The sequence below is a fragment of the Vicia villosa genome, unplaced genomic scaffold, assembly GCF_029867415.1.
Source record: "Vicia villosa cultivar HV-30 ecotype Madison, WI unplaced genomic scaffold, Vvil1.0 ctg.000397F_1_1, whole genome shotgun sequence".
In the NCBI taxonomy this organism is placed as follows: domain Eukaryota; kingdom Viridiplantae; phylum Streptophyta; class Magnoliopsida; order Fabales; family Fabaceae; genus Vicia; species Vicia villosa.
This window is the reverse complement of record NW_026705178.1, coordinates 122,898-134,150: the sequence shown is the minus strand read 5'-3', so window position 1 is coordinate 134,150 and position 11,253 is coordinate 122,898. Positions and strand designations below refer to the sequence as shown.

Here is an 11,253-nt window from a genome sequence, read left to right as displayed (position 1 = left end):
ATTTCACATTTCTAACTATAAATATACAATTAGCTGGCAACATGTTTAAGATCTTATTGACTTCTCATAAGTCATAAACTGATTCCTTTCTCTTCAACTCATTGTCAACAATATATACACAAACATACAGAAATTGAGTTTTTTTTTTTTTTTTTGCAGCTTCAATTCTCAATATATATATCACCCTTTCACATTCAAAATAACTGATTTCATTTTCTTCATCATGAATATCTCTTTCCTTCTATTATTCCATCTTTTGCTTCATGTCTTTTGTTGTATCTCTTCATTTGCTAGTGGAGCTACTCTGCCAGAAGAAGAAGGTATGTGCCTTATATATGCCTCTTAGTAAGTTATCACCACAATGGAACAACATTAATATGGTTGGAACATTATGGTGATGTATGTTTGTTTTGAATTAATTTATGACAGTACAAGCTATGAAAGACATAGCTAAGACACTTGGGAAGAAGGATTGGGACTTCAGCATAGATCCATGCAGTGGACAAAGTAATTGGACATCTTCTCCTGTGCAAGTGAAAGGATTTGAAAATGCTGTGACTTGCAATTGCTCTTTTGCCAATGCCACTACCTGCCATATTGTTAGCATGTATGTCTCTAATCTCCATATGTGTTACTGTTTTGTGTGTTTGTTGAAGACTTCTTTAGTGTCTAGCCCAAAAAACTAAATCGGTTTTGCAATAGGATTTTATTTTGTTGAAGTTTTCTCGTCGTTCTATGTTGTAGGAAGCCATAATTATAGTAAACTACATCTATATTAGAAATTACATAACAGGAAATTTTTGGAAATGACATGAAGAACAAAAACACCCATTTATATAAGTTTCAGTGCATTAAATATAATACAAATTGTGGGTGTATAAATTTGCCAATCTAGAATGGAAATTGGAATGTGTATGTATAATTTTTAAGTTATATAATAGTTAAGACTATCTAATTTAGATGTATAAAACACATGTCCTGTTTTTTTTCAAGGCATACAATAAATATGCATTCAAAATAGATAAATATGCATTCAAAATAGATTCATTAAATATGTAAAAAACAAATATTTAAAATTGCATAACCATAACAAATCATTGTTGGTTAAGTGGGGATTGGTGTTGGACTTGGTAAGTTGTATTCTAAGGATTAACCTTAGCTCGAGATATCATATGAAGAGCTGATATGGTGGGATGTATAGTTTAAACGTATCTAAGTTGTTGCATCACACACTGGTTTAAGATACGTGTCTTGTGGTGGTTATCATATTATTCGAACCATCTCTCATGCTAGTTAGCAATCTAGCTCCTTACGATAAGCATATACTTCTGAATAAGAATTAGTTTGTTTCTAGAATATGGGAAACAAATCATAAATTGATTTATTCTTATTAAATGTAATAAGTTAGTGGAATTATCTATATAGCCCTGTAACCTCTATATATACAAGAAAGAATAATGAGAAAGGCATGAAGCCAATAATTCTTGACAATACTAACCACAATACCCATAATGGAAACAAATAGATTAGCTATTTAGAAGCAAGTGTGGCTTGTGTAAGTTTCATATTATTTGAAAAAATGAAGGTCGAAAATTTTATAAGTGTGAAGATCCATACATCCATTGTCTTAAAACTTTAGGTGAATATCTATTATCTCTCTCACTTGAGTGAGTCTTTGACCTTTATGTGAATCTTTGACCCTACATGGATGCTTCCTCCAATGATAATCCAACAGTACAATATCAGAGTCTAATTAGGCTCAGTGATAGAGCGGAAGTGGGTCATATTGTGGATCAAGTCTAGTGATGTGGGTGACTCATACTTGTGGGGGAGATTGTTGATATTTGTTAAGAAATGTGGTTTGGTCTAACTCAACTCTACAAAACCGGCTTGTAGGGTGAGGATTGTCCCCACTTGTAAGGACATGTTCAGGCCATATATTGTCCGATGTGGGACTCTTAACACACCCCCTCACGCCCAGGACTAGACAACTTGAGCGTGGAAATAAATGGTGGGTGGTCCGATAGCGGAAACTATAGAAGGTGGTCCACCGAATCTTAAACCAGTCTCTTGATACCATGCTAAGAAATGTGGTTTGGCCTAACTCAATCCTACAAAACTGGCTTGTAGGGTGAGGATTGCCCTCACTTATAAGGACATGTTCAGGCCATATATTCTCCGATGTGAGACTCTTAACAACATTCAAGTGTGAGTGGTTAAGTTCCAAATCGACTAGAAATTGAAGAAATGTTGGATCTATAAGAGAAATGACTCATACTTCTAATGACTTAAGATTTTGAGTGAATATATAGTGTCAAGGTCTCTTGGATCCTGAACATTTTGTCCATTGACACTTCCGGCGCTTCGCTCCCCATATTCTCCCAACAGTGGTATCAGAGTCGATGGTTCGAGTAAGGGACTGTCTTCTTGTATCGAAAATCTTTCTAAAAAGGTGGTAGTTATGCAGCATGTCCTGCCAAAGTGTATGTGATGTGGTAAGGGTGTTTGCCAATGGCGGAACAAATATATGGATGAAAGAGCTTCCGCTTGAGGGAGAGATAAATAAGCAACGAGTGTGAGTTGTAAAGTTCCACATTGTTTGGAAAAATGGAGGTTGAGCATTTTATAATCGAGATAATTCATATGCTCATTTTCTTAAAATTTTGGGTGAATATGTGATATATCTCTCACTCGTTTGGGTGAGTCTTTGACATTTAGTTCAATCTTTAACTTAATGTGAACGATTCCCCTCATGATAATTCAATTGTCTTGTGCTAGTTAGCAATTTAGCTGCTCACGATACTCATATACTAACCATAATGGGAACAAATAGATTAGTATGAATCCACAACTCATTTATTTATTCAAATGTCCCAACATGAGACGTCTAAAATATATTGCATAACTCTATCCATCGATTCTCTTCAAATTAGTGTCACACCTAAGAAGATAGAATCATTCTAAAATTTCCACGAGGTTCACATGATAAAATGTTAAACTGAATTCAATCCAACTTTAACTCTTAGGCCTAGTCCCTAGGGACCAAAAAATCAGAAACAAAGAGCCTAACTCTTGTGGATGAACAAATTTCAACCCAACACCTTACAAATTCTCTACCACCGACCGTATTCCACCACACAAGTGACAAAAAGATGATTTCTTGTCTTGAAAAACCCTCGACAAAAAGCCAACACAAAGAAAGTACATATATTTAACTGAGAAAACATCATCTTTAGTGTGAATTCAAACAATAAGAATCCTACTTATGGGATAAGACAAAACCTTTCAAGGCCGATTCTAAACTACTAACAAGGTCATATTCCCAAACAAATAACCCTTTCTCCATTTAAGATCCCAAATCTAAGAACCTTCCATCCAACGGCCATATTAACTATCACCCCCTTCACACAACATTGATATATGTCAGAGTCTAGGAAAACGAAGACGAAGAGCAATGAATCCCAATCAAGGATCATCTAAAAAAAGTGGTGAGGAGGTCACACATACCTTCATCAACAAGTATCAACAAACCAGTCAGAACTAACTTTTGAATAGTATCTTAAACCCGTAAACCTTCCCCCACCCGATGAAATTATCACTGGAGAATCATATTTAGCCAAAAAGATATCCACTCAAAGACTGCCGCCATGTAACATTCTCAATTGCCACTTACTAAGTAGTGCAAGATTGATTACACGAGAAGCCTTTGAAACCCAAACTATCACTACAATTTGGCTTACCTACATCATACCGTCGAACTCAAGCGACTTATAAGGGACTTTCAAGTGGATCCGATGCAAGAATTACTAGGGATCGAAAGACCTTGTGCAAGTGAAAGCAGATTATTTGTTCACCAATTTTGATACTTCACATTTATTATTGTACCCAAAAAAAAATTATTTAAAAAATCTCTAGAAGGTTTAATTTTGATGGAATGAACAATATTTTTTTTGAAATTAAACAAATTATAAAATATTTTTACAAATAAATGATGTTGAATTATTAAAAAATGATCTATTATATTATTATTTTAATTTTTTAAAAAATTTGACTATTTATTAAAATCTAAACTCTTTCTTTCTTATGCTTCCCTCCTAAGACTATGTTTGGAAGTTTGGAGGGAAAGAGAGGGGAAGGCTTTGAAAAATAAAATGAATTTGGGGAAAATAATAGAAAGATTTTAGTTCAAAGAATTTTGGAGAATTTGATTTTCTTCCTAACACTAATAATAAATATCATTTTATCATTTTATACAAAATCTTATTTTTTAAAAATGTTAAAAAAAATTCTATATTTTTTTTTTAAAAATCAATTTTTGAAACCCTCTCTTCCTCTCCCCTCTAAACTCCCGACATAGTCTTAAAAAATATTTTGTGTAAGAGATATATATGAGGATATGTTAAAGTGGAAACTTACAACTAATTTTCTTGTATTATACTTTTTAAGTAAGGTTTTATTATTGTTGGTATACTTATTAAATATATTAATGCTAATTTGGGACTACAACATACTTAATTACTAAGGGATGTCTTGCTTATATTATGGATATATACAAATGTGGTACATGTAAGAAAAAGCCATAACATGTGGTGGTGTATATGTTTATCAAAATTTAATTAAATTTTAAATGATTTGTAATTGTGTATTTTCTATTCATTAATTTATATAAATACTTTTTTATCTAAAAAAAATTATAGACTTCTAGTCATGAATCTCTCATTTTTACCTCAAAAATCTTAATGCAGAGTTCTAAAGTCACAAAATCTTTCTGGCACACTTCCAAGAGAATTTGTGAAATTACCTTACCTCCAACAAATGTATGTTACTATTCTAAACCTTACTAAATTTGTATATCATAATTCATAACCATCATTATTTTTAATTAATCATAATTTCATTTATGTTTAATTTTTTTTAATTAATATGGTACAGTGATCTCACACGCAACTACCTTAACGGTACAATCCCTCCACAATGGAGCTCCATCAATCTTGTTAACATGTATTGTTTCTTTTCTTGTTATTTGATTAATTAATGACAATAACAATTAATTTTGGAGTATAATCTTCTAATTAGTTTTTTTTTTGCATGTTTCTTAATTTTGTGACAGTTCATTATTTGGAAATAGATTAACAGGTCCAATTCCAAAAGAATTTGGAAAAATCACCACCCTGAAAAGCTTGTAAGTATGCAATTTTTCTCACATCAATTTTATGAAAATAATAACTTGTGAAAGTACTTAATGTTTGAAACATGTAATGCTTAGGGTTTTGGAGTTCAATCAGTTTTCCGGAAAGCTGCCTCCGGAGCTTGGGAATCTTCACCAGCTTGAAAGATTGTAAGCCCCTTTGTAGAATTTTGAATTCACAATTTCCATATTTGATTTCTTGTTCTTCAAGTTTTATTGAGAATTATTTTGTCTATATTTTATGCCTTTAATTTGGCTTCTTTGAAGTGTTTACTTCCAAATTCATAGATTGCTATTGCGTACTTGTTCTCACTGACACCAGAAACACGACACGTCACACCGGTAATAAATTGAAAAAATGAATAAATTAAACGTAATCACAAATATCGGTGTCGGTGTCGGTTTATGACACTGACACAAGTATATTTTTTTTAGAGGTGTCAGTGCTATAGAGTTTGTTTTATACTTTCAAAATTTTACTGAACAAAGTGCACACTGCTCTTTAGAGAATCGCAAACCCTAATTCCAATTTCGACGTTGTTGTAGGCTTCTTACTTCCAACTATTTTACTGGAAATTTACCTGCAACATTTGCTAAGCTCACTAAACTTAAGTACCTGTAAGCAATCTTTCCTTTTTTATTTTTTGTTACACTTTGCTGTATTGTTGTTCATATCAAAATTGAATAACATTTCTTTGTTGCTTAACCTTTGATAATGCAGTCGACTTGGCGACAACCAATTCTCTGGAACTATTCCTGATTTCATTCAGAGTTGGACAAGTCTTGAGAGGCTGTATGGACATTTTCTTTCTTCTAGTGAAATTCCAAATCATTAACTTTTTTTCTTAGTTGAATTGCTTATTTTTCATCAGTTTATGAAAAATATTACTTTTAATTTTGACAGGGTGATACAAGGGAGTGGTTTGAGTGGTCCAGTTCCTTCTGCAATTTCATATCTGAAAAATCTTACCGACTTGTAAGTATGATGTATTTTAAAATTTTATTGTTGTGATCTATGTAGCGTTGACACTTCAGATTGAAAGCGTGTTTGGTGTCTGACACTGACTCGACGCCGACATGTGTAGTTACATTTATTCACTTTCACTTTTTCAAATTATTGTTGATGTCTGTGTCAATGTCTCTATAGTTTCTATGCTATGCTTGTGTAGGTGCTTCATAGAGTATGTTCAAAATTCAATTTTCTTTCTTTGAGTTTTACCATGCTTAAGATATGTTATGCAGGAGAATAAGTGACTTGAAAGGATCAGATTCTCCATTTCCGCAACTTAATAACTTGACAAATTTGGAAACATTGTGAGTAAAATGTTTGGATTATCAGTATAAGGCAATGTTTTTAGTAATAGAAAAACAAGGAAGAGGAAATGTAATAGCCTTTGTACTGCAAATTTACTTGTTATCATATTGGTTAACAGAGTATTGAGGAGTTGCAATCTTATAGGAACAGTTCCGGAGTATCTTGGAAATATTACCAATTTAAGATCATTGTAAGTAATGCTATTATTTTGAATTTTGTCTAGTTGGTTCTATGCTAGGACGCTTCGTGCAATATTCATATGCTTTTAGAACCACTATAGTAGATGCAATCGGTTCTCATATTTCGATGAAAAAAATACAACAATCTCATTATATAATGGGGACTAGTTTTGCTTGTTGCTTTTCTGAAACCAATTTTTCGCTTGAGTAATACTTATTCTGAATATTTTTTCTTTTTCAGAGACCTCAGTTTTAACAAATTAAGTGGAGAAATTCCGAACACCTTGGGTGGCTTGGAGAATATAAATATACTGTAAGCAATATCCTCTAAGATACTTATAGACTTTGCAACGAAATGGCGAAATTTTGTATAAGTTGACTTCACTTATTTTTATACCTAGATACTTAACTGGAAACTTTTTTACTGGACCACTGCCAAATTGGATAGCTAGACCGGACTACACGTGAGTAATCTTTCAAATGCTACCAATTTGATTTAATGAGTTGAAATATAACTTTCTTTGCTACAAATTGTTACATTTAGTTGTTTGTTCCATCTTTAATTCTTAATCACATGCATAACTTGACACAGAGATCTTTCGTATAACAATTTGACCATTGAAAATCCAGAGCAGTTGACATGTCAACAGGGAACCTTGTAAGAATCCATTTATTTGCATACTTTTGTTTCGATAATTTTAAGAAATTATCTAAGCTTTGTGTATTATCACGTGCCTTAGGAACTTGTTTGCATCATCTTCAGAGGGAAGTAACTTGTAAGTTTTCTATTACTCAGTCACACAATGAACTATTCTTTATATATAGCTTTAAAAGTTGTATTGCCATTATGCTCACATGTTTCACACCTTCATTATTTTCTCAGGGGAACGGTTTCTTGTTTGGGGAACATTGGTTGCCCGAAAAGTAAGTTTATTTGTCGTGGATTTCCTTCAGATTGTTCATTTTAATTTATTTATTTCTGCAAAAGGTAGAAGGTGGTGAAGTTATGCACGAGGATTGAAAAATGATATTTTGTATCGATAACTTTTTAATGTGATCATCTTATTGTACTTAGCATTTCACCCTTTTTATGGTCATTCCAGCTCGGTACTCTCTCCATATAAATTGCGGTGGTAAGCTCATAACTTCAAATGAAAGCTTGACGTATGATGATGATTCAAATGAAGTTGGACCAGCAAGCTTTCACCGGACTGAATCAAATTGGGCACTCAGCAACACTGGTCACTTTTTTGATAGTGGCCTTGTGGACTACTATACCTGGTCTAACACAACTAACCTTGCCATCGACAATGGAGAACTGTATATGGACGCTCGTGTTTCTCCTCTTTCTCTAACATATTATGGATTTTGCCTGGGAAATGGAAACTACACAGTAAAACTCCATTTTGCAGAGATAATGTTCACTGATGATCAAACTTATAACAGCCTTGGGAGGCGTATATTTGACATCTACGTTCAGGTGCGTGGCTTTATCATGTTTTCTTTTTCAACATGTTTAGTACTGAAAAAATGTCCTTTGAACATTCTGAACCATTTTGTTCAAATTGAAGTATTGCAGAGAAGGTTGGTGCTGAAGGATTTCGATATTGCAAAAGAAGCTGGTGGAGTTGGTAAGGCAATCATAAAGAACTTCACTGCTGTTGTGACTAGTAATACCTTGGAGATTCGCCTTCAGTGGGCTGGGAAAGGCACAACTGCTATTCCATTTGGATCGGTATATGGTCCTCTTATATCGGCTATATCAGTTGATCCTGGTCAGTAATACTTCTCCATAGTCCTTCTTATGACATCATCCTAATCTTCTAATATATGCAAACCTCTTATACATAATCAAGCAGACTTTACACCCCCAGTGGAAAAAGGAAGTGGCATACATGGGTGGGATATTATTGCAGTTGTAGTTGCTGGAGCACTATTTGTCTTCATCTTATTTGGTATAGCTCAGTGGAGAAGACGTCAACGACAAATAGGTCCTTTAGAAAGAGGTAAACTCTAAGAAGATACTTAAACTTTAAAATACTCGTGAATTTTGATACACAATTAGGATTTTGCAAGCATAAAAAATGAATTTAGAGGTGAAAGGAAGGGGAAGGATCGGTGAAGGTTTGGGAAAGCCCTTTGTACACATAACAAAGTTTTAAATAGTAGTTGCGATTGCGACTACTACATTTGTAGTCATTGTGTTTATTGCAATGCGAATTTCAGTTGATGTTATAATCTCAATTTTTTAAAAAACAATTTGTGTCAGCACTAGTACTATATAGTCCCATGCAGACATTGCAATACAAAATTTTCCGTGATTTACAATTACAACACATTTGTGGGTTGATTTCGTTGCAGGCATTGCCGCACCTGCAATATTGCAGTTTCATTTCATCATGTAAAGTAGTTCTACAATTGGTCTTAGGAGTATATTAGAAAATTATACTTCAAAAAGAATGCATTTCAGTAAAAATGTATTTGATTGCTGATACATATAACGAGAATATTTCGGTTAAAATGTACACATAAAGAGAAATTTTGGTTTCCTCTTTCCATAAAGCAAAATTTCTAGATATTCCTTGGTTTGAATTTGTTTGCATGACTTGTATGTTGATACTTGCAAACGCTTATAGACAACAGATAGATTGTTTATTTGAGGATGCCACTGCATCTAGATTCATTTGTAGCTGCCAATTGTATTGATGTGGAAGTTACTCAAAAATATCTCTAATTCTATCTATTTGTGTATTTATTTTTACTTCAACCAACAGAGGTAAAGGGTTTAGATTTCCAACCTGGGTTATTTACGTTACGGCAAATCAAAGCAGCAACTAACAACTTCGATATAGCCTTTAAGATTGGAGAAGGAGGGTTTGGTCCTGTTTACAAGGTATTAAGGACAATCTACACTTCATTTTGTTATAACTTATAAGTGAAAGTTCTACTATTGTTGTTACTTCTTTACAACTTCACTCACATATAGAGATACAATGAAAATTCCTGGAATTGTAGGGTGTTCTTTCGGACGGCAGAATAGTAGCAGTTAAGAAGCTTTCTTCTAAATCAAAGCAAGGGAATCGTGAATTTATAAATGAGATTGGTTTAATTTCTGCTTTGCAACACCCTTGTCTAGTTAAGCTCTATGGTTGTTGTATGGAGGGAGATCAGTTATTGCTGATATATGAATACATGGAAAATAATAGCCTTGCTTGTGCTTTGTTTGGTAATTAAAAAAATTTCTGCATTCAAGTTTTGTAGCTCTTTCATTATTTATATAATATTACAATATAAAAAGCATATATAAACCATCTGATTATGTTGCCTAATTTCTATAACATTTCTAAAAATGAAGCCAAAGGAAAAGATCAATTGAAACTAGCTTGGTCAACAAGGAAGAGAATTTGTGTTGGTATTGCTAGAGGTTTAGCTTACCTTCATGAAGAATCAAGACTAAAGATAGTTCACAGAGACATCAAGGCTACTAATGTATTACTGGATAAAGATCTCAATCCAAAGATATCTGATTTTGGTTTGGCGAAGCTTAAAGATGAGGGTTACACTCACATAACCACTAGAATAGCCGGCACTTAGTGAGTTTTCTTAAATTAATTTCTTTTTAATGGAATTTTTTGAATGGTGTTTCATTTTATAAGTCTAATATATGAATTTTCAATGTCACAGTGGATATATGGCTCCAGAATATGCAATGCACGGATATTTGACTGAGAAAGCAGATGTTTATAGTTTCGGAGTTGTTGCCTTGGAAATTGTTAGTGGGAAGCACAACACCATGAGTTGTCCTAAGGATGAATGCTTCTCTATTGTTGATTGGGTGCATCTCTTGAAGGAAGAAGGTAATATAATGGACCTAGTTGATGAGAGGTTAGGTGGAGATTTCAAAAAAGAGGAAGTAATGACCATGATCAATGTGGCTCTTTTATGCACTCATGTTTCTCCAATGCACAGGCCAACCATGTCATCAGTTGTAAGCATGCTTGAAGGAAAATCTGTTGTTGAAGAAGTGGTGTCTGACACAAGCCAAGTTTTTGAAGGGAAAAAGTTGGAGATGATTCAACAGTATTACCAACAAAGTGAAAAAAATGTTACCCCTGAAACTGAAGAAGAGAGCATCTTAATAGATGCAACTGCAGAATACATGTCTGATACAAATCTGCAATCTGTCAACATGGATTCTCCTTATAGAAGTTTCAACACTCTGTAAATGATTTATATCTTGTACTTTTGGATAATCTTTCATACACATATTGTAGATTTTAATGAAGTTTGTAAAAAAAAAAAAAAAAAGTTGTACTCTTATAAGTAAACACACTTAAAAGAACTTTCATTCTCTCCCCTCTTTTTTCCTCTCCTCCATTAAAATCTCTTCTCTCATTTCCCATCTGTTGAACCATAGAGACAGTAATACAAAAATTGAATCTCTTGAGAAGCATTGCACCACGCCATCCAGCAAGCCCGCGCTACACCGTCTTCGTCCAACAAGCATTGTGTCTCTCCATGGTACATTGGCATTCCGTCATTTCCTATGGCACTTGTTAGGAAGCTAAATC

General features: G+C 33.5%; 1 protein-coding gene across 1 annotated transcript; it reads left to right on the top strand.

Moving 5' to 3' along the window:
• Positions 1-223: 223 nt before the first annotated feature.
• On the top strand, positions 224-11,031 carry LOC131627722 (probable leucine-rich repeat receptor-like serine/threonine-protein kinase At3g14840). Its single transcript, XM_058898580.1, has 23 exons — positions 224-320; positions 430-607; positions 4,746-4,817; positions 4,933-5,001; positions 5,111-5,182; positions 5,267-5,338; positions 5,735-5,806; positions 5,910-5,981; positions 6,093-6,164; positions 6,431-6,502; positions 6,622-6,693; positions 6,924-6,995; positions 7,084-7,146; positions 7,275-7,340; positions 7,423-7,458; positions 7,566-7,606; positions 7,786-8,162; positions 8,262-8,457; positions 8,542-8,688; positions 9,457-9,575; positions 9,698-9,908; positions 10,038-10,275; positions 10,367-11,031. Exons 1-23 carry the CDS (start codon positions 224-226, stop codon positions 10,905-10,907), a joined length of 3,027 nt encoding a protein of 1,008 aa, XP_058754563.1. The 3' UTR covers positions 10,908-11,031.
• Positions 11,032-11,253: the final 222 nt, after the last annotated feature.